The sequence below is a fragment of the Mauremys mutica genome, chromosome 2, assembly GCF_020497125.1.
Source record: "Mauremys mutica isolate MM-2020 ecotype Southern chromosome 2, ASM2049712v1, whole genome shotgun sequence".
Classification (NCBI taxonomy): Eukaryota; Metazoa; Chordata; order Testudines; family Geoemydidae; genus Mauremys; species Mauremys mutica.
The window spans coordinates 83,938,331-83,964,598 of record NC_059073.1 but is presented as its reverse complement, the minus strand read 5'-3'; the positions used below and the strand labels follow the sequence as shown (position 1 = coordinate 83,964,598).

Sequence of the window (26,268 nt, the reverse complement as noted above, 5' to 3'; positions counted from 1 at the left end):
TACTTCCTACCCTGTCTTCCTGCTCCATAGTCCACAGGTCCTCTGTTTCTCCAGGGTGGTCAGCAGATGACGTTCCCAGAAACTCCTTCCCCTTGTGGGCCTCCACAGACAGCTAGGTCTCAGCCTGCCTGGCCTCTGTGGTCTGGGGCTCTAACAGCTCTCAGGCAGGAGCCTGCAACACACATCCTTTCTCCTCCATGGTCAGCCCTGAGTGAGCAGAGCTCCTCCCTTTTATACTGTGGTTCCAGCTGGAGCATTCCCAATGGGGCGGGAGGGGCAAGTGGCATGGCTTCTTTAGCCCAAAGTATGGGGTTAACCTCTTCCTGTCCAGTGCAGGGCAGGTATGCCCTGTCACATCTATGTATGTATCTGGATTAGTTCCTTTTCAATTATAGTTATGAAATAGGTGACTAGCCTTAAAATCACATTGTGGCATTAGGATGCTAGTAACAAGAATTCCATTGTGTTATTTTAGAGACCAATTTAATATGAAGCAGTCATCAAAAGTTTTTGGGAGAAATGAATGTGATTTAACTTAATTTTTCTCCTAGGTTTAAAATTTAGTTGGCAATTGATCAGGTAATCTATACTGGAAAGTTGATGTTGGGGCTGTTTGAGAGAGAGATAAAAGTAACATCGTCTTTTGCTGTTACGGCTTTGAATGTTTGTTTACACTGGTGCATACTAACTAAATTGTTTTTCAGTGTAAGTAAGCTATTGGTTTCTTTTGGAGTATTTCTGGAAGTTTTAGATGGATCAATTCTGCTGTTACTGGCATGTTTATTGGCTTTTCTTTTTTACTTGTGAAGATTGTTTCTCTCTCTCTCTCTCTCTCTCTCTCTCTCTCTATATATATATATATATATATATATATATTATTTAAGGTTCTTTTATCTAACTATATATGGTCTCTTATGAAATCCCAGAGTTACTTTGGGAAAAGATAATATGGAGTGCAACTTTCAGCTGTGTGGACTTACATAGTCAAGTAGTTTAGTCCTGAGTTTTACCTACTTAAAAATTTTTATAATTTGGCAAGAAATATGATCTGTATTTGATTTTTTTTTTAAATTCACCTTTACTTACGTGTGAAAATTAGCCCCTCCCCCTCCAAAATTGCCTTTAATGTGTTTTGATGCATACTAAAAATGTTTGTCACGGTACTGGGTACCTCCATAGCTTTTGTTTTGATTTCATGAATGGCAGCAAGTGTATTACAAGCATTCCTTTCATCAGTATAGCCAAGCTGTTTATATAAATGCTAGACTGTTTCAGGGCTTTGATTCTTCTCTGACTTACAGTAATGTCATTCCATTGACATCATTGGAGTTACTGCTCACTGATACACTACAGAGGGCTGCAGTCCAGTTTTAAGTTTTGGCCAGCAGTTACCAACAAATAAATTGCACCACAACCTAGCTAGCTAGCTAGCTGTTAAACTAATGCAAACAGGAAGCCTATCATTTCTTCACAATGAAGTCAAGTTCAGAAAAAGAATAGTGCACTGAAAACCTCAGAATAAGCATCTTTCTGGAGAGGACTTCCTGAGGGACAGTCCTAAACCCAGGCTCTGAACAAAGATCTGATCTGCCTCCATTCATCATGGAGACAAGGAACGCTCCATGTGAAGGCTGCCTGACATGAAGAGTCCTAGAATGAAAATTCAAAAGTAAAACAGAATTTTCCCTTTCAACCTCTTTGTTTTGTTCGAAAAATACAGCATATGTTCCCCAAATTTACAGCACTTACTCTTTGAGTAAAGATTTATTTTTCTGAGCACTTACAAGTACATCTGTATTGGTTTAAATTAATTAATTAAAACTAAACTGTTTTCTTTAAGAATTTTAGCATCCATGTCAGTCGTTTCTTTTTTCCAAATGATCATAACTATAGAATAACTGAGGCTCTTCAAACTTTCCATGTTCTTAACATTAATTGAAGTCTTGAGCATGGGCTATACTTGAAGAAATTAGATTGTAATTAAGCTATAAATCATAGTTTTATCTTTTTTGGTATTACATAGGTGATAGGGTCAGGTCAACAACTCAGGTAACTTTTTTAAATAGTATAGTTCTGACATGATTGGTTGAGTTACCAGTAATCACCCTTCTTCTACAGCTAATTTGCATGCAACAGTTCTATTAGTTGTAACAACTGATATAAGGAAGACCAAACATGTATCAAGAGTTCTCACTGGTAGACTACTTGGCCCAGTTGTCACTGCTGGGGTTTCATGACTGCATGCTATATTTGGGCATCAGTGCAAGAAGTGCTCCCCCTGGTTCTGCTGTCTCAGGTAGACAGCACACAAGGGTAGCACTGCCAAGGAAGACTGATGCAGGGGTTGCCATCAAAGTACATGGGCCTTTGGCACTGGGCTCTCCCTATCCCCCTTTTACATTGCGTCAGACCTAACGCAACCCTTCAAAGCAATATATCAATTGTATGTTAAAGGCCAAATTTGCCAGTATCCTCTGATTTGTGCTGCTCTGATGATGTAGAACAGCTGTAAACCCCAGTCTGCTTTGCCCATGTGCTCTGGCCACTTTTCTTTGCTCTGGTATACTGGTGAATATGCCTAGTTAAAAGTGGTTGAAGGTTATAACTATATATCTTCATATCGTTCGAAATATCACTTGGTAGCATTCTTTTTGGGTCTCTCTTTTAGTGTTCATATATGGAAAATTATCTTTCTTTCTTTTTTTTTTTTTAAACAAGAAAATTCCAAGACACAAAAGCTACAGGGATTTATTCATTTTTCCCAAACCAGGGAATTCAGAATTAAGGGTACACTTTAAAGAAATTTTGTTATGAAATGAAAATGCTCAAGAAAGGTACCCAAAAACTGTAACTCTAACCCGTAGTAAAGGAACATGCAAATTGTTTTTAATGTGTTTATCAAATCAGTTTCACTTAATCTGGACCACAAACACTAAAATTCCCTAATCATAAAGTTAGGCATTACTACAGGGCAGAGTTAAGGTTGTTTTGTCTTTCTTAACTGTGCATTTCTTTACCTTAACATCTGAATTTCTTACATGTAACCTTAACTCTTAATTATATTCTGCCATTAATTTCTTTAATTTTGCATAAGCATAATCATACTGAGGTATGTATTTCAAAGTTGCCTTTACCTACTTTGGTGTCTTAGAACCCAATCCTACAAACTCTTACTTAAACAAATAGTTCCACTGATTTCAGTTCAGCTGCTGTTCTGAGAAGGGGTTCTCAGAATCTGGCTCTTAGGTTATAGTGCAACTGCTGAATAGACATTAATTCTCATCCTAGTAGAACAGATAATGATTAACAAGCAGAGATGGCACAGGGAAAATCGGTTTGATTTTGCAGAGAAAGGCTATTCGAGTAAAATGTGGACAATATAAAAAGGAAATAAAGATGCTGGATTTGTATATCCTTTACAAAGCTATTGTTTTGGAAATAGCAGTGGTGTTTATAGAACAAATGATATATCATGTGGTTTTGCTCCTTTTGCTAGCTTTGAATGTCTTTGACGTCTGTACAGTGATGTCTTATAATAAGACACTGCAGTATTGTAGTAATGGCTGTTTTGAAAAAGACAGCCATGTTAATGTCTTGAGCTATCTAAAATGTATCTTTGTACAAAAGCCTTGCCTAATGCACCTCTACCTCGATATAACGCTGTCCTTGGGAGCCAAAAAAATCTTACCACATTATAGGTGACACCGTGTTATATTGAACTTGCTTTGATCCACCGGAGTGTGCAGCCCCGCCCGGAGTACTGCTTTACTACATTATATCAAAATTGGTGTTATATCGGGTGGCGTTATATCGAGGTAGCGGTGTAGTTCCTGAAGAACTAGCAAAGGGTACAAAAACCAGTGGCTTTTTATTTAGTCCCTGTCACAGGGTGGCTGGCCAACCCCAGTAAAAGAAGCAGGTCCAGCGCCCCTGTGTCAGAACAGGTGCTTTCACTTTGGCCAATTAAGAGGGCAGGACTAGTGTGTTGGAGAGACCCAGTGAGTCAAGGAGATGCAGTCAGGAAAAGGGCAGGTGAGAGCTGTCTGGGAGTCAAGAGACCAGAGAGGGTCTGCAGGGAAAGCTGAAGTGAGTAGAAAGCTTGCTGCAGGCCCTCGCTGGAAAGAAGGAGGGATTATCAGGGAGCCAGTAGAAGGGCTGGCCTACTGACCTTCCTGAGCCAGAGCCAGTGCTGGGAGGCTGGAAAGGGCTGAGGGCTAGGAGGCCAGGGGAGGGGCTGGTCTCCTGATCTTCCAGAGCCAGAGAACCATGGCTGGAGAAAGCTAGAGAGGGCTGAAGGGTGAGAGCAGCTGAGGGAGATGCCTGCTGGCTCTCTGAGCTGGAGAGCTGAAGCCAGAGGGCCAGAGAGAGCTGGAGTCTGGAAGTGAGGCATGGCAAGAATTCTTGGAACTGTACTGGAGAGCTGGAGTGTGATGAGAGCAGTCGGAGCTATACTCGGTGTGTTGTATGTATTGTTTGGACAATGCTGGGTAATTCCGGCCTATGATTGTGGGAGATTTGTTATGATTTATGTGCACAGGACCAGGGGCGGCTCTAGGAATTTTGCCGCCCCAAGCAGGGTGGCACGCCGCGGGGGGCGCTCTGGCGGTCGCCGGTCCCACGGCTCCGGTGGACCTCCCACAGGCATGACTGCGGAGGGTCCGCTGGTCCCGCAGCTCCGGTGGACCTCCCGCAGGCACACCTGTGGATGCTCCACCGAAGCCGCGGGAACCAGCGGACCTTCCGCAGTCATGCCTGCGGGAGGTCCACCGGAGCCGCCTGCTGCCCTCCTGCGGTGCGCCGCCCCAAGCGTGCGCTTGGCACGCTGGGGTCTGGAGCCGGCCCTGCACAGGACTTTGGTAATAAATTAACCCTGCAAGTGAGTGAGAGAGATTCAGAAAGACTTATGGACTGTTTCTGGGGACTCTAAGCAGGCAAACTGAGACAGGCATGTCATGTTGCAGCATGCAAGAGGAAGGTGCTCCAGTCCTGTTTAAATTATTCAACAGACAGTAAAATAAAATAATTTGTAGAAGTGAATCAAAAATGCTTTTGGCTGAATAAATGACCAATTGTATGTAATGTGTGATGTACATTTTAGGGGACTGAGGGACATTTTTTTGAACCTCTAACCTCTTGTACTGAAACCTTATCCCTAGCGAGTGCTGTTATATGTCTTATTACAGTTGGGTGATGGTCAGAAATAGGAAGATGGGTAACAGAGGCTACTGCCTGCAGAGAAAAAACAATAGGCTTCATGCAGCGGCTAGGGAAGATAAAGACAAACTAGGCCCCAAACTCAACATCATTTTGGGCTTCCCTTCCACCAGAGCTGTAGGACCCCATCTTACCCAGTGAGAAACTTCCTCCCAGACCCCTCGCTTCAAACACAATTTTTTTTTTTGTAAATCTCAATTGGACCCAGAACCACACTTCTTTCAACATGTCTGAGGCTGAACTGATGACCAGAAGAGGCCAGTACTGTTTTGAGCATCTCTCACAATTCTACCATATCTCCCTTCTGTTTACCAGAACCGTTTATGTACTCTGTGTGTGTAATAAACAGTCTGCTTCCACTGACTTCAATGGAGTTACTCCTGATTTACCCGTGTGCAAGTTCAAGAAGAATCATGGTTGATTTACCCTTAAGTTAGGCTGACATAGCTACTTGGGGGGGTGGGGAATCACACCCCTGACTGATAATAGCTATGCCAACCAAACCCCCACAGTAGACAGAGTGATGTTGACAAAAGAGTGCTTCTGTCGACATAACTAACTTCATTCAGGGAGGTGGTGTGCCTACATCGACCAAAAAAAACCCATCCGTCTCTGTAGGCTGAGTCTACGCTACAGAGCTATGCCAGTATAGTTTCCATAGTGTAGACACAGCCTTTATCAGACACAGATGATTCTAGTTAACTGCAGGGACTTGTGATACAATTTAATTATTGTAATGTTTTGACATTTCACATATGTTCATCTAGTGTTGTATTTAATAGCCTCTTTTTTGTTTGTTTGGTTAGGGCAGTTTGGGGGGTTGTTTTTTGTTTTGGCTTGGGGGGGGTTGCATTCCTTCTTTTCAGTATTTCTTTTCTTGCACTGTATTTGTATATTTTATATCTATATCAGACAAACGCTTAATACAGCCAACAAATTCTACTAGGTCTTCCCTCCATTTATCAAAATCTTTTATGTCTAAGATATATATGTGTTTAGTATGCTCACATATTGTACATTAATGGGTTCAGTACATTATGGGTTACTATGGTAGAATTTTGTGAGCCACTTCAAAATTTGTGTCTAGCCATTCAACACGGGAGCGGATGACGGCTAGAGAAGGATAAAATGGTTTGGATTGCAAAGTAGGTGAGGTGGCAAGCTCAAGCAGGGAGAATGTTTTGGGAAGGTCCCAACTGGGAGAAGCATTCTTATAACTGGGGGCTGAGGTTAGTTCTGTCTCAGCTGTTTCCCACTCTCTTTTTTTAAAATGGAAAGTCTCAAAAACTTGCCCTGGAGGAGATAGTGGAGACCAAACAGGAAATGGCACTGTTGAAATCATCTCCAGACTTTAGTCTACAGACAGTTAGGCTAATGTAGTTTCGCAATGCATGCCTCAACGGGAACAGTTTGTTGAGTCAATGTTGGGCATTCACCACCACAGTCGGATAATTACTTTCTCTTGAATCAGAATATCAATGAGACCTCCTTAATGCCCTTGAAAAAGTCGTGTTCCAAACCATAACTTCATCCTGCACAGAGGTAGCTCTTAAGCTGAGTTATCTTTCAGAGCATCCCTTTTTGTATTCTGTGGTTTGAATTACTGTTTCTTAATTAACAAAACAATTGATGTATTTTTCAAAATACGCTGAAGATCTTTGGTTTTTTAAGCGTTCAACTTTAGCTGCATTCCAAAACTATTAAACAGTTTTAAAGATCTGAATCATGCATTGAATTTCTTTCCAGGCTTTACAGAGAAGGCAGCTCTTTGTAGTTTTTATTACATATAATTAATTACAGCTCTTGCATCAGCCTGTCCTGTTCCTTCCTGTCACTTTGGGTGCCTCCGGACAATTCTCCTCCTTTTTTTTCAGAAGCTTATTCAGGATTTGTCTTCCTATATTTCTCTTTCTGTAATGGTAATTTTTGGTCTCTGCTCATCTAACTTCTATTATATAATGATGCAGATACCTGGATTTTGTTAAATATCTTTACATGTTGATAGTGTTGTTTAATGGCTCTTCTTCCATTCTTCAAAATCCTAGGAGCTAAAGGTGTTCTCAAGTCAGCCTTCTTTAATTGAGAACACCTCTTCAGTGACTTTTTGAGTACTCACAGCAGAGGGTAAATTTAAATCAAACCTGCCCTGTTTCCCAGGAAATTGGGCTATTTTGGTCCCTCTAATAGTCCCAAGATACAATATTTTAAACTCTGGTATAAACAGTAAACAGCCCTGACAGTCTAACCCTGCTGCTTCTCTGGCACTCCTTCTTTCATATTGGTTCTGGTCACTGCAGAAATGAGATGAACATATTGGACACCTGAACTATGACAATCTCAAATTGACATGATTTCTTGACTCTTGACCCTTATTTTATTTTTTTTTGTCATTGTTAATCATTTGAATACTTGCTTATTGGGATACCTGCAGCTTGTCTATGGCTGTTGTACCTATGGTGGGATTTCAGTAGCAGTGAACATCCCAGATAAGGATAATGTTATGAATAACAAATTATATACATATTTGTTCATACGAAGTCCGGCCTTTTTTCCCAATTCATATATAGCTGTTGGTTTGGGTTAAGATGCATTAATCATGGATTCTGGAGGAGCTGTACCTGCACCTTTTGTAAGCCCCTCTGAGACCAGTTTAAAAAAAATCCCTAGTTTCTGATCATGCTCCTTTGAAGTCAGTGAGAGCTGCACCATTAACTTCAGTGGTATCACACCCGTAGTGAGTGTGGTCTTCACCATCAACTTGTGCAGAATCGATACTTGTATTACATCCCCACATATATTAATTTTTGTTTTGTAGCTGGGCTAGAAACCAAGAGAGTGGAATTTTTCTTATCTCTTAGTTCAGATCTGAACTTCATGGTCCGATGACATCCCTAGTGTTGCTTCTTAAGGTTTACTTGTACTTCTGATTGATTTAATTGATCTGTGTATATTGCAGCAATTGACCTCTCAGCTATTTTTCTGAGAATGGTAAATTGGTTAATGAATCCATTCATGCTATATACTCAAATTGACATTGTCAAGAAGAGTGAGAAATTGACCTTATTGGGAGTTGTGAGCAGAATATGGCTTTTTTCTCCCTTCATGTACATGTTTGTATTTGTTTTAGTTATTGAACAATAAACTTAACTCCTATTTTTTTTAAACAACTAACCAGGTTTTGGGTGGGGACAACAGACAAGGTATTTTTGGTTTCCACATCTTTATGTGGAATCAGGCAGCTAGTCGCTGATTAATCCAGAGTGCAAATGGGGCCATGAGCAATTTTAAAAATGACAATCTAAAACATTGGCCAACCAAACAACTTTTTAGTGTCTTGCCCAGATTTAGTATGCTCATAGATTTATAGAGTCCAAGGCCGGAAGGGACCATTGTGATCATCTAGTCTAGCGGTTCTCAAACTGTGGGTTGGGACCCCAAAGTGGGTTGTGATCCCATTTTAATGGGGTCGCCAGGGCTGGCTTAGACTTGCTGGGGCCTGGGGTGCAGGCTGAAGCCTGAGCCCCACTGCTTGGGGCCAAGGCCAAAGCCTGAGGGCGTCAGCCCTGGACGGCAGGGCTCAGGTTACAGGCCCCCTGCCCGGGGCTAAAGCCTTTAGGCTTTGCCCCGTCCCTCCCCAGGCAGTGGGGCTTTGGGGGGCTCAGGCTTTGGTCCGATCTCCTGGGGTCATGTAGTAATTTTTGTTGTCAGAAGGGGGTTGCGGTGCAATGAAGTTTGAGAACCCCGATCTACTCTGACCTCCTATATAACAAAGGCCATAAAACTTCCCCCAAAATAAGTCCTAGAACATATCATTTAAGAAAATAATCATCCAGTCTAGATTTAAAAATTGTCCGTGACGGAGAATCCACCGCAACCCTTGGTAAATTGTTCCAGTAACTAATTGCCCTCTCTGTCACCTTATTTTCAGTCTGAATTTGTCTAGATTCAACTTCCAGTCATTGGATCATGTTATACGTTTCTCTGCAAGATTGAAGAGCCCATTATTAAATATTTGTCCCTATATAGATACCTGTAGACTGTAATCAAGTCACCCCTTAACCTTCTCTTTGTTAGATTGAGTTTGCTGAATCTAATTTATCACAATCAGGCATGTTTTCTAATCCTGTCATCATTCTCGGAGCTCTTCTCTGAATCTTCTCTAAGGGCTTGTCTACACTGGCACTTTGCAGCATTGCAACTTGCTCACTCGTGTGTGAAAAATCACACTCCCACCCTCCCCCGCGCGCAGCAAGTTTCAGCACTGTAAAGTGCCAGTACAGACAGTGCATCAGCACTGGGAGCCGCACTCTCAGCGCTGGGAGCCACGCCCTTCATGGAGGTGGGGTGTTTTAGAGTGCTGGGAGACCTCTCTTTAATGTTGGCTGGCACTTTAACGTTGCCAGTGTAGACTAGCCCTCATTTATCAACATCTTCATGAACTGTGGCCACCAGAACTTGACATAGTATTCCAGCAGCAGTCACACCAGTGCCAACTACAGAAGTAAAATCACCTCCCTGCTCCTTCTGGAGATTCCCTTGTTTATGCATCCCAGGATTGCATTAGCTTGTTTGGCCACAGCATCACACTGAGTTCATGTTCAGCTGATTATCCACCATGATGCCCAAATCTTTTTCAGACTCACTGCTTCTGAGGATACAGTCTCCCGTCCTGTAAGCGTGGTCTGTGTTCTTTGTTCCTAGATGTATACATTTATATTTAGCTGTATTAAAATGCATACTTTTGCTTACGCCTATCTTACCAAGTGATCCAGATTCTTCTGAATCCGTGACCTGCTTTTTCATTATTTACAGTCCCTCAATTTTTGTGTCATCAGCAAACTTTATCAGTGATCTTCTTTTTTTTTTTCCAGGTCATTGATCAAAATGTTAAATAGCTCTGGTCAAAACTGATCCCTGTGGGACTCCACAGGAAACACACCCACTTGATGATGAGTCCCCATTTACAGTTCCATTTTAAGACCTATCATTTAGCCCATTCTTAATCCATATTTGTCATTTGTAGGCTGATGTAATGAGCTAAGAGGGAATAGGTAGCAACGAAGATTGTTGCAGACAAATGTTTAAGGGAAATTGCTGCCATGTGGCAAAAATTAATAGGCTGGATATCAGCACTTTCTGCTTAAATAGGATTCTGGGCAGCAACATTATAACAAGGTCTGGATTTCAGAACTATGAAGTTGTCCTCCCTCAAAAATGGATATGAATGGCAATATTTACTTAGGCCCCATCTACACAGCAGCATATTAGTATGGGAGAAATTTGGCCAACTAAATCGAGCAAAGATGTTACCTTGCATCTACACTAGAGAAAATGACTGAGTTTAGGTCAGGCTTAGCTAGCATAGGTTAGCTAAACCAGAACTAAACTCAACCAATTTTCCTAGTCCAGAAACCCTTTAACATTTTAACTAATGTATTTTAATACACAAGTTTTAGACAGAGCAAGTCCTATTTTAGCATGAGTTCACCTGCAGAGGTGAACCTATACTAATTTTAAACCATGTTAACTAAGGGCTGGGCTGCACCAAAATAAGGAAATCTGTTTAATTCACACACTGTTGTCATTTTAGGCAGGTGTGCATTTTACTATTCCTTCTTCAGAATAAGTGTCCTATAAAAATATTTCTTGAAATAGAACATTTTTATTCCAAAGTATCTGCATACAGTCTTGGACCAAAAATCGCAATGTGTGAATGAAAACAAATGATTTTTGATGCATGTCAACCAACACCAAACAACTTGTTGAGTTTTAAAATACACCTTTTTAGTTTGTACAAATAAGCTCTAAGTGTGAGAACTCAGAGGAAGAAAGTTCTAATATTAGAAATCCACATTAAAGAACATAAGTATAGGTGATTAGAAAGGCTTTGTCAATGAAATTTGACTTTATAGAAATAATGCTGCAAGTGGGGTAAATAGTTTACCGTTTCAATAGCTTTATTCCTAAAAAAAGTCCTTTTTATGGTGTTTGTGCAACACAGGATGTGGGTTCCTTAGTTGGTGTTTCTGTATGACATTCAGTTATGAAAAAGCTTATCATGTTGGCATGTAAGTGATCATAATTAGGCTTCAAAAGTACCCCCTTCCCCTGATGAATTGGAGGAAATTCACACTCAGTGCTATTGTTTCAGTCTGTCGGCTTACAGACTCAAAGCAGTACATCTTCTCAAGGCTACCTTCACATCCAGACAATTTCTTCAGTGAAAGCTCAGATTCTGGAGTATTCTGCTAGGGAACCCATCCATAATCCTTGGAATTTCTTTGCTTGAGCATTTGTTATACATAATATTCCGCTGTAAATGTGAAGAATGTTACTGCTGTAGCTCATAGTTTGGCTCACTTCTTTTAATCTCTCAAACTACTCTGCAAATTACACAAATACACTGCACCGCGAACAGCAGGGAGCTGCATTCCAGGACAAGTATGAGCAGAGGCAACTTATTTGCACAAGTAGGGTAAAGCAGTAGAATAGTCCTCCACACTGGACAGAATTCAGTTGCAAACTTCTTTTATTCTCAAGAACACAAAGTGAAAAAGCACTAGCGGTGGGAAGAAAATGGACACGTCTATTGCTTTGTCTTGAGTAGGATTTAAAGATATGATTTTTAAATCTTGGCTCAGTCTGACACAGGGCCTGTTACAGCGGGGACCAGGAGGGCCATTTGGCCTGGGTATCAAGCTCAAAGGGGGCCTCAAATTTAGACACTTGTTAATTTTTTGGCATTTGGTAAGTTGCGCAACTTGTTTTTATGCGCATCCCTATCGGACCAAAATGTGACACACAGTCTCAGCGTAGAGCTGCAAATTTAAGCAAATGAGAGATGTGATTTTGGTACAAGACATAATTTTTTTGTTAACTAATATAGATTTTGTCATATTAAAGAGTTTAATATGTTCATAAATATTAATAAAAATATATCGGTTCTAATGGCACAAAATTAGACTGTGATGAACATGTCCTCTCAGATCAGCTGGTTATATAAACAAACCACTACTAGTGGCTGGTGCTGGATCACGTGCGTGTTGAAAGGTAGAGAATTGTTACACTTTAGTGTCTTTCTAGTTTTACATCTAGTTGACTATGGAATTATTTGTGTGTGAGAATTCCTCATTATTATCTTCATATGGTAACTAACAGAGGTGACTGGTTGGTTGGTTGAGCCCTAGCTTGGTAGCTTGGACATCATCATAGGCCTTGTTCTCTCCCTGCATTCTGCTGGGTCTCCTTTTGGATGCCCAAAATTTCCAATTTCAGAGCAATATTTTAAAGTGCTTTAACATCCACATGCAGACTCTACTTCTAATTGAAAAGTATTGTCAAGGAAGTCAGCATTCATTAAACAGAGAGAAAATGAAAGATTCTAGTAAACAGTTAGAGTAATGTAATTGTGACTCATGCTTTTCAGCTATTTCCTGAACAATGGGATGGAGTGCGATCAAATGAAAGCAAGTCGCTAGGTTCAAAGATAGGGAATATTGGGGGCAGAGTCAGAGCAGTGCGGTGGGGATGCTGAGGGTGTTGAAGTAGGGCAGAGGGTGTGGCGATTAGCAGGGTGCAAAGTGGTGGTCTCTGCCATCTCGCCAACCTTTACCCCTTTGATCTGTGTTCTGGCACAGCTACTGAGGGGCCAGCGTATCCTAGGAGATGACTATTGTTAGCGTAAGAGATCATCCAAACACTATGGGTTTTTTTTCAAAACCCAGTTGGAAGACTAGTTTTCCTGAAGCCCGTGGTTTCCAAAAACTGGGTTTTCAGTGATCCCTTAATGAATAAGGCATTGTCATCAAAGGGACCTTTACTCTCTGGGAGCTCAGAAGTGCTGATGAAGCAGAACCATCATGTGGGGGGGGGGAGGCAAGGGGGTGGAGAGTTGGGCACCTTCCCTTCAGTGACTTAGGAGAGAAGAGAAGTGGTACCACCTGGGCTCTCCTCCACAACTGCCTCCATCCTTCAACAGTTTCTCCCCATGGCAGCTCCACTAGGAGCTCCCTGTTCAGGGGAAGGACCCAGAATTCCCTTCCTTCCCTGTGCTAGGGGAAAGGGGGAGGTCAGAGAAATGTAGGGAGGAAAGGAAGGGGGCAGAGCTGTGCAGTGGGTGCTTTAGCTCCGTCTTCACATCTCCCCCTCCCCCCATTTTTATCCCTCATTCAAAACATGCCTCCCACTGACATTATACCAGTCCCTGCATTGCTCCTGCATCCTCTCCACAGCACCTCAATCCAGCAGACTTGGGAAGAGCACTGCTGTCATTGGCCCTAGTAACTTGATGTCTGTGCAGCAGTGCTCTCCTTAATAGAGTATTGGGGTTTCCCTGCACTCCCTGTCCCGCTCATATTTTCCTTCTGACAAGAACAACACTTCTCACCTGTGCTGTAGAGTAAATCCTGTCCTATTAAGCATTAGGTCATGATTTTTTTTCTTTATTTCAATCTTCTCATGATAAAAAAACCTGAGAGTAAAGGAAACAATGTATGTGACCTTGACAACTGCATTTCATCAAAGGGGTGTCTGGCTCAACAGAGAGAACCTCCTTGCTGCGTATAGAACATCATAAAATCAACACCAGAAGAGGATAGATTAATGAGAGCTCATTTTAAAACTGCTATTTAGCACCCACTACTGCCAGTTTTACAATCTTTGAACTAAATATTTAGATCCACCCCCAGCAGCAATGAGACACCAGGGGACAATAATTGCCTGTACATGTGTGAAAACTGAAGGAAAATAGTGTTTGGAGGGAGCAGAATGTGAAGAAAAGTACAATGAAATGCATTCCTTAGAGCAATGTGAATGATAGGAAGTCAGTTTTGGTTCATAGTGATATGGATATAGGTCTACACTTTCTGCAACAAAATAGATGAGCTGCTGTCCTTACGTAGATATTTAAACCGATTGATGAATGGAAACTGGAAAGCAAAAAGCAAGTTTGGGTATAAACTGGGGAGAGTACTGTGGCATGAAATCAGTGGTTGGCAACATAAAGATTCAATTTTTGTTTTGATAGAAAAGCTTTTATGAAATGGTTTACTTATGGTAGGAATCAGTGTGGATCGCCAAGATAAGTAGGACTGAACAGAATGAAACCTGTCTAATATAAAAACATGTGCAGCATATTGCCTTAATAAACAAGAATTCTGATTTTTATTTTTTTTAATCAATGGTGGTTATTTCTTTTCTCCTCAGGCGTCGGTTGATCTCGCAACGCTCTTCTCTGGAGACTTTGGAGGACATCGAGGAAAATGCTCCACTACGGAGGTGATTTTATACATTGCCTGTCTGTATGTCCGTTTGCCTGTTTATGTATAATAGGGACAGATTATGCCACCCTTACTCATATTGAGCAGTACCTTGCTCAGGGAGTAAAACACCCAGGATGAAGAGTATCAAAATCTGGTTCATACTGTTTATCCTCTTTTGTAGTACAGGGTGGTAGATAGAATCTGACTCAAAAATTGCCTGGTTTAGACAGTAAGAAGTGACAATATAAATTGGCAGGGTAGAGAATGGAAGGGCACTTAGAACTGTGATTGTCAGTGCTAGGAGTCATTAGAGCCTTAACGACAAGGAAATCATGATTATTTAACAGACACTTTATTTTTACAAAATTGAGTTTAAGCTTTTTGTCATTCTCTCTCTCTTTTTTTTTTTTTTTTTTTAAATTTTATTTGTGCATGTGTATTTGGGGTTTTGTTGTTATTTTGAGGTTGGTGGTTATGATACTGCTTGTTCTTAGGTGAAAATGCTCAGTTGTGCTTTTTCATTATCCAGCACCAGGGGCGGCTCTAGGATTTGGGGTGCCCCAAGCACGGCGGCACGCCACGGGGGGCGCTGTGGAGGTCGCGGGTCCCGCGGCTCCGGTGGACCTCCTGCAGGCACGCCTGCGGATGCTCCACCGGAGCCACGGGACCAGCGGACCCTCCGCAGACATGCCTGCGGGAGTTCCACCAGAGCCGCCTGCCGCCCTCCCGCAGGATGCCACCCCAAGCGCGCATTTGGCGCGCTGGGGTCTGGAGCCGGCCCTGTCCAGCACTATAGCTTTTTCCCCTTAAGGAGTCTGTACCCACCCCTTTTGTATCTTCCGCCTCATCATAATGTTAATCCTGCAGCCAAGAAGAGATGGCTTCTTTTTGGAGACTGCCATGTGATTGTACGACTAGTCACTAGGCAGTTGGCCAAAGTGATGCAATCTGCAGTGCTAGTTTTAAAAATTAGAAGTATACAAAGATATCCAAGCAGAGAGTTAAGCTTCCAGTTCGGCTATTCAGTGAGGCAAAAGTTTAATTTTAAAGTTCTGTTTACCTTGGGACCCAGTAATTCAGATAGCATATATTGGTATTTACCACATTACCCTGCTTATCCATGTTTTGCTAATATGCACCAAAAAAAAGCTGTCTGTCCCCACCTCTCAGCAAATATTTAACAGTAGAGGCTGTAGCAAGTTGGCCTATTACCATTACTTCATTATTTTTACAAAGGACACTTCCTAGCACCTTATAAAGTGGTCTCATAAATGATTCAGATGGAAACATAATTGGCAAAAGAAATAAATGATTCAGATGGAAACATAATTGGCAAAAGTTATGTTTGTTAATAACATAAACAAAGTGAAGTGGGATTTTGTTTATTTACTTGCATATATATACCTGCCCCTAGAAATTTCCACTACATGCATCCGACGAAGTGGGTATTCACCCACGAAAGCTCATGCTCCAATACGTCTGTTAGTCTATAAGGTGCCACAGGACTCTTTGCTGCTTTTATTGACTTGGTAATTCACAAAATCACCTAGGGCTGTGTTACTTTTGCAATGGAATTCCTGCCACAGTGGGGATTTTCCCTTTCAGTGGAGAGTTAGGGGAGATGCTGGCATGGGGTCAGGGTGTCTCTGGAACTGTGCTGCCAGGGAGCAGGTGGAGAAGCAATACAGCTTCTACAAAGATGTGTAGTGTGTGGCTGGGCCCTCTGGCCTGTTCTGCAGGTGGAGCGCTAACCGCCCCACACCACCATGCCCTCTAATAGAACGATCTACAGAAATGTAGTGCACCTCACAGCAGTTCATCTCCAGATGTGCTGGGTATTTGGCTACCAGTAGGTCTGGCTACTAACTCCACTACTAAAAATCATATGAAACTTTGTTTAAAGTTCAGTCCTAGCCTCTCCTGTGTGTGACAGGCATTGCCCACATATCCTGGAAAATCCACTACCATGCTTGGGCATACATGCACCATAGCTGGCTGTCCAAGATACTGTATGTACAGGCCATCTAGCAGAAGACAAGATAGTAGGGCAAATCCCACTCTCCTGCCTCAACTGGCATGGAGCTCTCTTCCTGGAGTGGAACCAACACAATTCCATTGCAACGGGAGGGAGGATTTCTGGGTCTCCAAATGGGTTTATTCTCCCTCCCCGCTGAGAAGCAGACCTCCCTGCACATTTTCATGAGGCTGGGCTCAGCTGGAGGCAGGGTTCATGGATCTGCTACTACTACATGGATACAATGGCCATTCTTTCCCTTGTGTGATGGTACAGGCACCATGGAGGCAACTCCAGCCTGCAGGTAAAGAATGGTTCTGCTGCTGTTGCTGCTGCTTCATCATCGGGGAAAGATTCCTTTCTCCCTAGCTCCTGAGGAACATCCCAGTGCATAGCCTGGCTGCTCAATTTACAATTTGGGCCTTAATGCATTCATTCTGGAGAGTGTCTACATAAAATAAATTGGTAATTAAAACACAAATCTACAAAATGTACTGCTGTTTCAGTCCATAAGGGAGTGTCATTGTTTGTTTGTTTTTCTCCTGTTGCACTTTATTTTTAAAATTACCATTTAAAAAATGTTAGCCAAAAATTGGTTTTAGAACTAAGATATTTTTTCCTAAGCAATTACTTTATCTATTGTTCAAATGTTTTATAACTTAGTACAGAAATAACTGACCTCTTGAACTAAAGGAACAGGAGAATCACTCCACTAACAGATAGATGACAGATTGCTGCACCCTCTATTTTAATTTTAACTCTAACAGAAACTTTTTAAGTGGTTGAGGAGGACACAAAAATGAAAGTGTGTATATTGTATCTTGAGTAATTCCAAGAATTCAGCTAAAGATTTCTAATTACTGATCATTTCAGAAAACTGTGTCAAACATACCTCAGCAAAGTCCGAGAAGTGGTACATTGCTGAGTTTTTGTGGAGTGTTTTTGTGTGTGTGTGTTTAATATTAAGCCTTCTCATTTCCAGACTTATTGTCTTCATCATTCTTGCTGACTCCTAAAACAGGGTGACTTGAATCATTTGTCTGGTCTTTCCTTCCTGTCATTGTGTTGAGACTTCTCAGCTGTCCAGCAGGGAGCTGACTAAATTCTTTTTAACTAATTTATTTTTCAGATGTCGGACTCTGTCAGGTTCACCCAGACCAAAGAATTTTAAGAAGATTCATTTTATCAAGAGTATGCGGCAACACGATACCAGAAGTGGCAGGTACTGCACAAGCAAAGTGTTCTGTTCAGAAGTTTGGGGTGGGGTCACAAGGAAGGTTAGAGTACGTTTAGCACCTTTACACAGCAAAGTTAACCTTTAGAAATTACCATGTAACACAGTAAATAAAACTCCATTAAGATTAAAATTAAAAAGTGACTTTCTAAATGAAGATGCACACTAGCTTCTTCAGGTGAATTACTGATCGATTGGATTGCTAGTCAGGGGATTTTTAAGACCTCATCTACTTTACAAAAAGAGTTGTGTAATAGGAAAGTACTTTTTAAAATATATTTTTTTACAATGGTTTAAGTTAATCAGGTTTTACCATCATGTGGGACTGAGCAGAATTTGGTTAAAACTGTTCCTTAAAACCATTTTTGAGACTAGAGCCAGATCTTTGGGTACACCTAAGATCTGCTTGATACATCTAAGGGGGTTTCCGAACTGGTCCCCAGCATAAGTTACAGGAGCCAGGGGACAGGAGGAGGGGCATAAAGCCAGCTGGCCTGTTAGGGCAGTTCTGTGGAAATGGGGCTGAGGATCTGGCCCCAGGTTGCTAGAGACATAGGATTCCCAGAGAAAGAGAGATCAGGAGAACTGGTAGTCTAGGAGATGGAGATCCCTTTTGCGGGGGGTAAGGGAGTTGTTTAATTTTGCAGGGGAGGAAAATGGTGGAATTGGAATTTCTGGAGAGGAGAGCAAAGGGAATTGATAAATGGAATGTGAGGAGAGAGAGCTCTAAGAAGAGGCAAAAAAGGATAGCTCTGTCAAAAGAAAAGAATACAGATAAGGGGGTGAAATATAGTGTTGTTGCCTCTGTCGAACCAAACAATAAATATGACATGTTCTGTGTCTACTCTGATGGGTTCAGAGCAAGATTGGGCCGCCTGTGCTTGAGATGTGCAGTAGGGTAAGAGTGGTGGAGTTAAAGGCAACCTGAGGGAATCTCCCTTTACATGGCAGATGCTTGGAACTTTGTTCAAAGGAACACTGGAGGAGTGCGTCCAGTAGTAGCCTTCACTGCTGCTTTGTAAAGGCGCAGCATGCACGCATGCCCACACCATTCCAGATCCCAGCACGAGTATGGGAAGGGACAAAGCTAAGGCCACGTACCCCCATGACTAGTCAGAGTCTCACCCAGTACTCTCCAGGGAGTACTGGATATATAGTGTGGGATGCTCCTTTGTACTCCTGTAGGGATGGTAATACAAGAGGATATGGTAAATGTACAGAGATGATCCTGGCTTTCACATTAGCAAAACATGGACCTTTATTCCAATCCCTTTCATCCAGTCCACATGGGAGATTAATCACTCCCTGATGAAACCTATCCATTGATAAAAATATAATTTCCATGTGTTTTGCCATAAAGATATGCTTCTGAATATGTGCCTCATGGCTTCACTCAGACTCTTCCTTGAAACCCTAAAAATCAGTATCTGTATGTGGGAGGGGAACTAATAAACTAAACTTTACCATTGTCTGCCCTGCATGTGTATGCTACTCCTGGGGGAATTCTGCACCTCTGCGCATGCACAGAAATCATGTCCCTTGGAGATTTCTTTGCTTCCCCACAGAAATATGACTTTCTAACGGGGAAGCAAAGGGCAGCCACAAGAGGGGTCATGCGACCCTCCCCAGCAGTATGTTTGGGTGCCCAGGGCAGCTGGCAGAGAGGTAAACCACTGTGGGGCATGGGGCGGGACTGGGGAAGACCCAGCTGGATCCTACCCTGCACCAGGCTCAGCTGCTAGTCCTGCCTGGGCTGGCAAGGACGGGACTTCCTCTGCCCCTGCACAGCATCCAGGGCCAGGTCAGACCCACTTCCAGATTTCTCCCCAGGCTTCAGGAAGCTCTGCAAACTCCCCTTCCTGCACCTATCGCTCCTCAGCTACAGGAGGAGGGATCACTGTATGGGGAGCTGCTCCCCCATTTGCCAAACCCCCATGCATCCAGACCCCCTCATACCTAGACCCTCCCGCCAAACTTCACCCCCCTCCAGAACCCCACCTGCTGAGCCCCTCTCCCCCTGCACCTGGACCACCCCAATGAGTCACCCGCACCTGGATCCCCACCCCACCAAGCCCCAACCAGCTGCACCTGGATCCCCACCTCACTGAGTGCCACTCACCCAGCATCTGGACCTCCCCATTGAACCCCCCCCCCCATCCGGACCTCCGTGCTGAGCTCTATCCCCCCCACACACACACACACACAGACACACACCCCCGCTGAGCCCAAACCACCTTCACCTGGACCCTCCTGCAGAGTCCCATTGCTGTTGCACCCAGAATCCCCCAACAAACCCCTGTGCCTCCAGATCCTCCCTGCACCCGGATCCTCCACTGAGCTTCCCACACCCAGATTGCCTCACACAGAACCCTTTCAACCTACACCTGGATCCCCCCCACACTAAGTCCCTCCACATTTGGATCCTGCCGGGCTGAGCCTGCCTTCCCACACCTTGTGCGCCCGGTATGTAGGGGCAGGGCCCTGGGGTGTTTCTGGGGCAGGCCCCGTCCTTGTGCTGGGTCAGGGTTGGGTGCAGCCTCACTGCTGAGCCATGTCCTGGGGGGAGCTGCAGAGTGATCTCCCCCTCTTTGTGCTCCCCAATGCTATGCTGGAGCCTCCACATTTATTTGACAAATAAAATCTGCAGAATTTTAAAATATTGTACGTAGAATTTTTAATTTTTTGGCATAAAATTTTTATTTGTTTAGTGCAGAATGCCCTTAGGAGTAGTAGGCAGAACTCCCATGGCAGTCAATGGGAACCATGCACACATGCATCGAAAGAGTTAGGCCCATAGCATGTAATTTAGCCAAATGGAGGACTAGACCAGGGGTCGGCAACCTTTCAGCAGCGGTGTGCTGAGTCTTCATGTATACCCTCTCTAAATTAAGGCTTCGTGTGCCGGTAATACATGTGAACGTTTTTTAGAAGGTCTCTCTATAAGTCTATAATATATAACCAAACTACTGTTATATCTAAAGTAAACAAGGTTTTCAAAATGTTTCAGAAGCTTTATTTAAAATTAAATTAAAATGCAGATCTTATTAGTTTAGTGTGATCCTTGCCCTTGCTTTTCCTTGCTGAGTTTTCCAATGTCTAGTGGCACCTATTTAGATACTTTAAGCTGCACACAGGCTTCTGAGTTATAAGTTGATAACCGGCTGGCAGGAGGTCAGCGGCTGGAACCCCTGATCCGCAGCTGAGGTGAGTGGAGCTGGTGACTGCTAGGGCTGAGCAGGGCCGGAGGCCTGGACCCTGTCTGGCAGGGGGCCTGCGCTGGAACTCCAACTGGAAGCAAGGTGAGTGGGGCTGCGGGGACCCTGGCTGGCAAGAGGCCAGCAGCCAGAACCCCAGAGCAGCGGGGGCTGACCGCCAGAGCTCTGGGGTTTTCACCACCGGTTCCTGCCAGCTGGGGTCTCAGCCCACTGCCAGCCTGGGGTTCCTTCCCCCAGGCCAGCAGATGGTGCTCAGTGGGGCTGCGGCGGGGGGGACCCTGGCTGGCAACGGGCCAGCAGCGGGAACCCCAGAGCGGCGGCGGGCTGAGCAGCTCATCCCGCCACCACTCTGGGGTTTCCACCACCAGCTCCTTGCCAACTGTCTCAGCCCGCTGCCAGCCTGGGGTTCCTTCCCCCAGGCCGGCAGCGGGTGCTGAGTGGGACCAGGCAGGACCCCGGCTGGAAGGGGCCAGCAGCGGGAACTCCATAGCGGCGGCAGGCTGAGCAGCTCAGCCCGCCCTGCGTGCCATGAAAAATCGGCTCGCGTGCCACCTTTGGCATGCGTGCCTTAGGTTGCCGACCCCTGAACTAGACAAATGTCAGTTCTAATTTAACACTGATTAGTGTGATCGTCAGCCAGAGTTTGATAGCTTTACTTACACTGAGTAACACATTTCTCTGCAACTAGTCCCACTGAAATAAGACTACTTGTGATATAAAGTGCCACTCAACATGAGTAAAGATATCAGAATTTGGCTGTGTGTGATTATAGTTCCTTTTAAACTTAGCTTTTGGTGCAGAGACTATATGGTATAACAAAGTTGTTTTTGCAGGCTCATTACTAGTGTCAAACTTCCAAAAGCAACCTCCAAACTGGCATCTGTCATTTTATGCGTAAAGTAGTGCACTCCAGCAAGATATATTTACACATGCAAATTAATAAAGTGCCTGAATACCTGTGGTATGAATGTAAATGTATTTTGTATCCCTGTTATGTGCACACAAAAACTTAGCATAAAAACTCGCCTATGAAAGAGTGAAATTTGGTCCACAGGCAGTAATCTACATCAGCCTGTATTTTTTCCAACAATTGCTAAAGGGTTGGTACAATATGTATGTGGTATGCTGTCTTAGTGTATACACCAATAACATGTCTGATAAGAAAACTGAATATTTTTCTTGTTATGAAAACAGTAAGTTTGTTTTTTGCATACTTTCTTATCTTTATTGGCAGATGCAGTCTTGCCGAGTATTTCCATAATCATATTAAAGATCCCTTTATCTAGAGAGCACACACAATAAACAGAAGGTCCATGATTTTTGAAATGCTGTACGTCATACAGACAAATAATCACAGAGATATTGGTTAAAAATAAAATGTTGTGTCAACACATTCAAACTTGGTTTCCTCAAGTTGGGCACCTAGATCCACCTTTAGGCATCTAAGGAAATGACCTGATTTTCCAAAGATGTTAAGCACCTTGAACTCTCATTGAAATTAACAGGAGTTCTGAATGCAAAGCACCTTTGAAAATCAGGTTGGTCAGTCCATCATACTCATCTGGTTCTCATCACTGTAAAATTTTTAAATCTGAGCACCTCACAGTCTTTAATGTTATATATTCATCATAGGCGCTGACTTTTGTTTTTGCCGGTGGGTGCTTTTGAAGAGGTGTGGGGAGGGGGCACTCCATCAGTTTTGCGGGGAAGCTATTTTCAGCATATTTATACACTTCTTTCATATTCTAGTTATTGAATGTGTCTATCATTGGTATCTTTACTATTTTAATAATGATTCAATTGTTATGAACTACATAATTATATTCTCATGAATTACAGTATATTAAAATCTTTGCCATCACCTATAAGCTGTCTTCACTAACATCCCAGTTTAAAGACATTATATTTCACTGTAGCTTTCTGGATGAAACTGTAGCGATCTTATTTACATCTAGGTTCCCTGGTATTATTTTGATGAACGTTAAGGACAGCTACATTATTCAGCTGTGTCTGCCCCGTTGATGACTGGAGATAATTTTTAGGTCTTCTGAAGCAGGAGAATTTGCATTCGACAGTTCAGGATGATACAGGCACAGTGAGAAGAATTCTTATGAATTTGCAGTACTCTGGAAACAGTGCTTCCAGAGTAATGCAAATGACTCCAAGATCTCTTTCTTGATGGGTAACTGCTAATTTAGGCACCATCCTTTTGTATGTATAGTTGGGATTATATTTTGCCATGTACATTACTTTGCATTTATCGTTGAATTTCATCTGCCATTTTGTTGCCAAGTCACCCAGTTTTGTGAGATCCCTTTGTAACTCTTTGCAGTCTGTTTTGTACTTAGGTATCTTGAATAATTTTGTATCATCTGCAGACTTTACCACCTCACTGTTTACCCCTTTTTGCAGACCATTTATGAATATGTTGAACAGCCCTGATCCAGACCAGTATAAACCTCTTGGGGATACCTCTATTTGCTTCTCTCCATCCTGAAAATGAACCATTTATTCCTACCCTTTGTTTCCTATCTTTTAACTGGAGTGCCTGGGAATGCTTTCAGGATCATATAAGGATGCTTAATTTAATTTAATGACAAGCCTTTTGTTATCTTAATCACCCTGCCTCTGTTTATAAACAAACTCCCTGCCCCAAGGGCAGAAGTTGTTAGCAGCACAGAACTCATCACATTCCACACTCAAGCTCTGACTCCTGGGTGCTGAGCATCCACTCTTCTTTTTTCCATGGGTGCTCGAGCCCCAGAGCACCCATGCAGTCGGCGCCTATGATATTCATCCTCACAACACCCCATGAGGTGGGGAAGTGTTGTTATTCCTGTTTTACAGATGGGGAACTGAGGGACAGAGAGGCTAAGGGACTTAGGTGCCTGACTGCCATTTTAGGCATTAAGTCCAACATTTAGGGCATGGCTACACTTGCAGATGTAGAGTGCCTTGAGTTAAACCAGCCTTCGTAGAGTGCAGTAGGGAAAGCGCTGCAGTCTGTCCACACTGACAGCTGCAAGCACACTGGCGTGGCCATATTAGCAGCTCTTGCAACGGCCACAGTGCATTGTGGTAGTTATCCCAGCATGCAAGTGGCTGCAACATGCTTTTCAAATCAGGGAGGTGGGGTGGAGTGTGACAGAGAGTGTGTTGTGTGTATGTGGGGGGAGAGAGAGTGGGTTTTGGGGGAGCTGAGAGCATGTCAGCATGCTGTCTTGTAAGTTCAGGCAGCAGCAGACCCCCCTTCTCCCTCTCTCATGCACAGCATTCCACAGTAACGGTTGCTTTGTCTCAGAGTAGATAAGCATGCTGGCTGTCAGAAATGGAGCCTTCAAAGGGCATATCGGCATGCCTGCAGTAATTCCAAAACAATGACAAGAGTGGCCACTTGACTTAAAGGGATTATGGGATGTTTTCGGAGGCTGATCAGAGCGCAGCAATGCAACACCTTGTTCATACTGACGCACGGGCGTTTCAGCCAAGGCACGCCAAGCATTAATCTTCTCGCTGAGGTGGAGTACCAGGAGCACTCTAGCCCTGGAGTCAGAGCGTTCTATGTGCCTTGCCAGTGTGGACAGGTAGTGAGCTAGGGCGCCTGGGGCTGCTTTAGTACGCTCTAACTCGCAAGTGTAGCCAAGCCCTTAGACACCACTGGAATCCTCAAAACCCCCCACTCAGCTGCCCCCTAAGCCTATAGGGGCCTACATTACCTGCATGCCTAAAGTTTCCACTAGTAAAGTCCCTGTGGTGCCCAAGTTTCCACCTCTGGGCATGCGCAGAGCTGCTTGAGTCCTGGTGCATCCCAGCTGCTCAACACCACAACTGACACCTAAGCCCTATCTCGCCTGTGGGCCCCAAACCAGTAGATGGACTCAGAGCACACCTAGCCAACACAAAGACAGCTAAGGAAGGTGGGTGGCTGGCTGGCTGGCTGTACCAGGATACCCAGAAGCCCAGTGGTTAGGGCAGTCATATTAGGAGACCAATTTTCAAATCTCCACTCAGCCTGATTTGGGGCAGGAGCTTCACCCTATGTCTCCCATATCCCAGGTGAGAGTCCTAACCCCCAGTTATTGGTTATTCTGGGGCTGGTCTCTCTCACCTGTTGAAGCTGTTCCAGTTTGTATCAGTAATGAAATACTCATTGAAGACTGGCTCTGTAGCCCGATGGTTAGGGAACTCCTTGAGATCTGGAAGACCCAAGTTCAGTTTGCGTTCCAAACCAGGCAGAGCAGGGATTTGAAAACAGGTCTCCCACCTCCCACTAAGGGTCTGCCCCATGGCTATTGTATGTAATAGGTGGGGAGCGTCTCTCTCTGTTTTTTCTTGAGGAAGGGCTAACCTGGCTTAGGCGCCGAACTCCAGGAGAGGGTTCACTGCTGTGAATCCTGAAAAGAGTGAGGTGTCTGACTCCTTTTGATGAGCTGGGGCTAGGCTGCACCCTTCTCCTCAGCACTTCCTATGGGCTGGAATTGTCACAATCCCCGGGTACAATCCGGATCAGTGAGATGTTGTCACCGCCTGCCCTGTAAACATTCAACTTGTCAGGCCAGCTGGAACTCTCTGCCAGATACCTATAAGCTCCTTTGTAAGGGCATAGGGACTGAACCTAGGTCTGCAGAGCCTGGGATGGACAATATTCCCACAGTGCTACCAGAAGGCTCTGCAGAAGCACAGCTGGAAAGCACTGTGGAGAATAGGCACCGCAGGAAGTACCGCCCACAAGACCTAGGGTGATGGTAGCTTGTGGCCATCTGATTGGCCAAGTGCCCCTGCTTAACCCCAGGGGTTGCCCCAGGAAGTTATAGGACAACCAACACAGACCTTGGCCTGTTACTGTGCCAGACTTTGCCTTGATTCTTGATCTTTGACTCCAGCCTGACTTTGACCCTGAGTCCTGCCTCTCGATTCTAACGTGGTACTACCTCTGGTCTCTGACCCCAGCCTGACTCTGACCCTGACTCTTTTTTACAGCACCCGGCCTTGCAATTCTTCTAACTCCAGCCCGGTGACTGCCATCCCTGGTGGGAAGACCTCAGCACAACTGTGGCTGCTAGGCAAGACTGCCTACGCCCCAGTCCCTTACATGCTTACAAGCACCTCTTGCATTGGGATGCTGTTAAGTTACGTGACCTGGAAATCCAACAGCTACTGACTAAATAAACATGAGGTGCACCATCAGATTCTTGTATCCCATGTTCCTGTAGTTACAGTAACCACACATAGGAACCTGCATCATGACATCTAATCTAAGCTAGGAGATGTGCAGTATCAATGGTGAAATATCAAGGCAGAAGAAATCTGGGGGTTTGCTGCCCGCCATGA

At 43.8% G+C, this 26,268-nt stretch overlaps 1 protein-coding gene across 3 annotated transcripts in view; it reads left to right on the top strand.

The window, feature by feature from the left end:
* CABLES1 (Cdk5 and Abl enzyme substrate 1) overlaps positions 1–26,268 on the top strand; it is a 113,160-nt gene that overhangs the window by 38,916 nt on the left and 47,976 nt on the right. For all 3 annotated transcript variants that reach the window (XM_045003305.1, XM_045003304.1, XM_045003306.1), the window contains exons 2-3: positions 14,419–14,490; positions 17,618–17,710. In XM_045003305.1, coding sequence (XP_044859240.1) covers positions 14,419–14,490; positions 17,618–17,710 — 165 coding nt within the window. The remainder of the gene's footprint in view (positions 1–14,418; positions 14,491–17,617; positions 17,711–26,268) is intronic.